At 52.4% G+C, this 1,502-nt stretch overlaps 1 protein-coding gene across 4 annotated transcripts in view; it reads left to right on the forward strand.

The window, feature by feature from the left end:
• HIRIP3 (HIRA interacting protein 3) overlaps nucleotides 1–1,445 on the forward strand; it is a 3,551-nt gene extending 2,106 nt beyond the window's left edge. For all 4 annotated transcript variants that reach the window (XM_025048314.1, XM_025048315.1, XM_025048316.1 and 1 more), the window contains exons 4-7: nucleotides 1–35; nucleotides 133–301; nucleotides 385–483; nucleotides 561–1,445. The exon at nucleotides 1–35 is cut by the window's left edge and continues 960 nt beyond it. In XM_025048314.1, coding sequence (XP_024904082.1) covers nucleotides 1–35; nucleotides 133–301; nucleotides 385–483; nucleotides 561–721 — 464 coding nt within the window. In that variant the 3' untranslated portion in view covers nucleotides 722–1,445. The remainder of the gene's footprint in view (nucleotides 36–132; nucleotides 302–384; nucleotides 484–560) is intronic.
• Nucleotides 1,446–1,502: the final 57 nt, after the last annotated feature.

Here is a 1,502-nt window from a genome sequence, read left to right on the forward strand (position 1 = left end):
CTGCAGATGGCAGCCCAGAGCTCAAAGGCAGGAAGGTGAGGGTGAAAATGGGATGGGAGGCCACAATTAAGGGAAGATGGAGACTCTGATTGCAGCCCAGAGGGCCTGGCCTCAGCTGTCTTTCCTTGCCAGGCCAGCTCTGGTCGTCGTGGTGAGGATCACCCTGCTGTGATGAGGCTAAAGCGCTACATTCGGGCCTGTGGTGCCCATCGCAACTACAAGAAGCTGCTGGGCTCCTGCCGCTCACACAAGGAGCGCCTTAGTATCCTCCGGGCCGAGCTGGAATCTCTGGGCATGAAGGGTGAGGCCAGGTGTGTCTTGGGGGCTGCAGGAGAGGGTTTTGTCTGCTGGGGAAGAGAGGATCACCAGCCTCGTCTGCCCCAGGTAACCCTTCCTTAGAGAAATGTCGGGCCCTGAAGGAGCAGCGTGAAGAGGCAGCTGAGGTGGCCTCCTTGGACATCACCAATATCATCAGTGGTTCAGGTGAGGCTTCCTCTCACTCCCCAGAGATAGTTGGGGCTTGGACTTTCTTAGACAACTAATCTCCCACTTCCCCCCAGGTCGGCCACGCAGATGCACAGCCTGGAACCCTTCGGAAGCAGCCAACCCTGGGGAACTATACCGTCGGGCCTTAGACTCAGAGGAAGAACGGCCCCGTCTCCCACCCCCAGACTGGTCACATATGCGTGGCATCATCAGCAGTGACGGCGAGAGTAACTGAGCTCCTCCCAGCCCCTAGGAGGGACTGTCCACTTTAGACAGCACGTACATATATGTATCACGTACATACATATGTATATATATGTATGTCACCGCCTCCCCCAACCAACTCTCCCCGTATAGAGAGAGCAGCAGCTTTCTCCAAAGACTTGCAACCCCCCGGGACACAGTTGTTGTGATCTTCTCAGCTTTATGTTCTGTTTAAGGTGTTTACAGGGATTTATTTTTTAAGACCCAATAAAGCAGTGTTTGAATCACCTCACTGAAACTAGTTCCCCACTCTCACCCCACTGTACTTTGGGCTAGGAGGCTAAGAGGAGTAGCCACCATCCTCCTGCCCCCAGTCTGGTTCCCCCAGGTTCTCCAAAGAAGTCCCAGCCTTCAGAACCTGCCATTTCATCTGCCACGAGGCTCTATCAGACTTCTATCCTCTTTCCTCCAGCCTGACCAGTGGGCCCCTCTGATCCCCGTTTTAGCTGTGTCTGATAACCTAATTAGGAAACCTAGTTGGGAAGATCTGAGTAACTAGTTTTAAGAACAATGTGAAGCTTCATAATTTGGTGTCAGCTGGTGTTTGTCTCCCCCCTCTTATGAAAACAGCCACTTTTAGTCCATGGCTGACTTTTCAGCCTGAAAAGGGTGGACACAAGACCTTCACCTGACCCATCAGCACCACCTCAGATCTCTGGCTATAGATGGAGGCAATAAAGTCACTTTAAAATTTTGCTGGGATTCTTGCTGTTGAGGTTGAAGATTAAGATGTAAGTTTGGAGCTGCCAGTG

Source organism: Pteropus alecto, unplaced genomic scaffold (assembly GCF_000325575.1).
Source record: "Pteropus alecto unplaced genomic scaffold, ASM32557v1 scaffold44, whole genome shotgun sequence".
Taxonomy (NCBI): domain Eukaryota; kingdom Metazoa; phylum Chordata; class Mammalia; order Chiroptera; family Pteropodidae; genus Pteropus; species Pteropus alecto.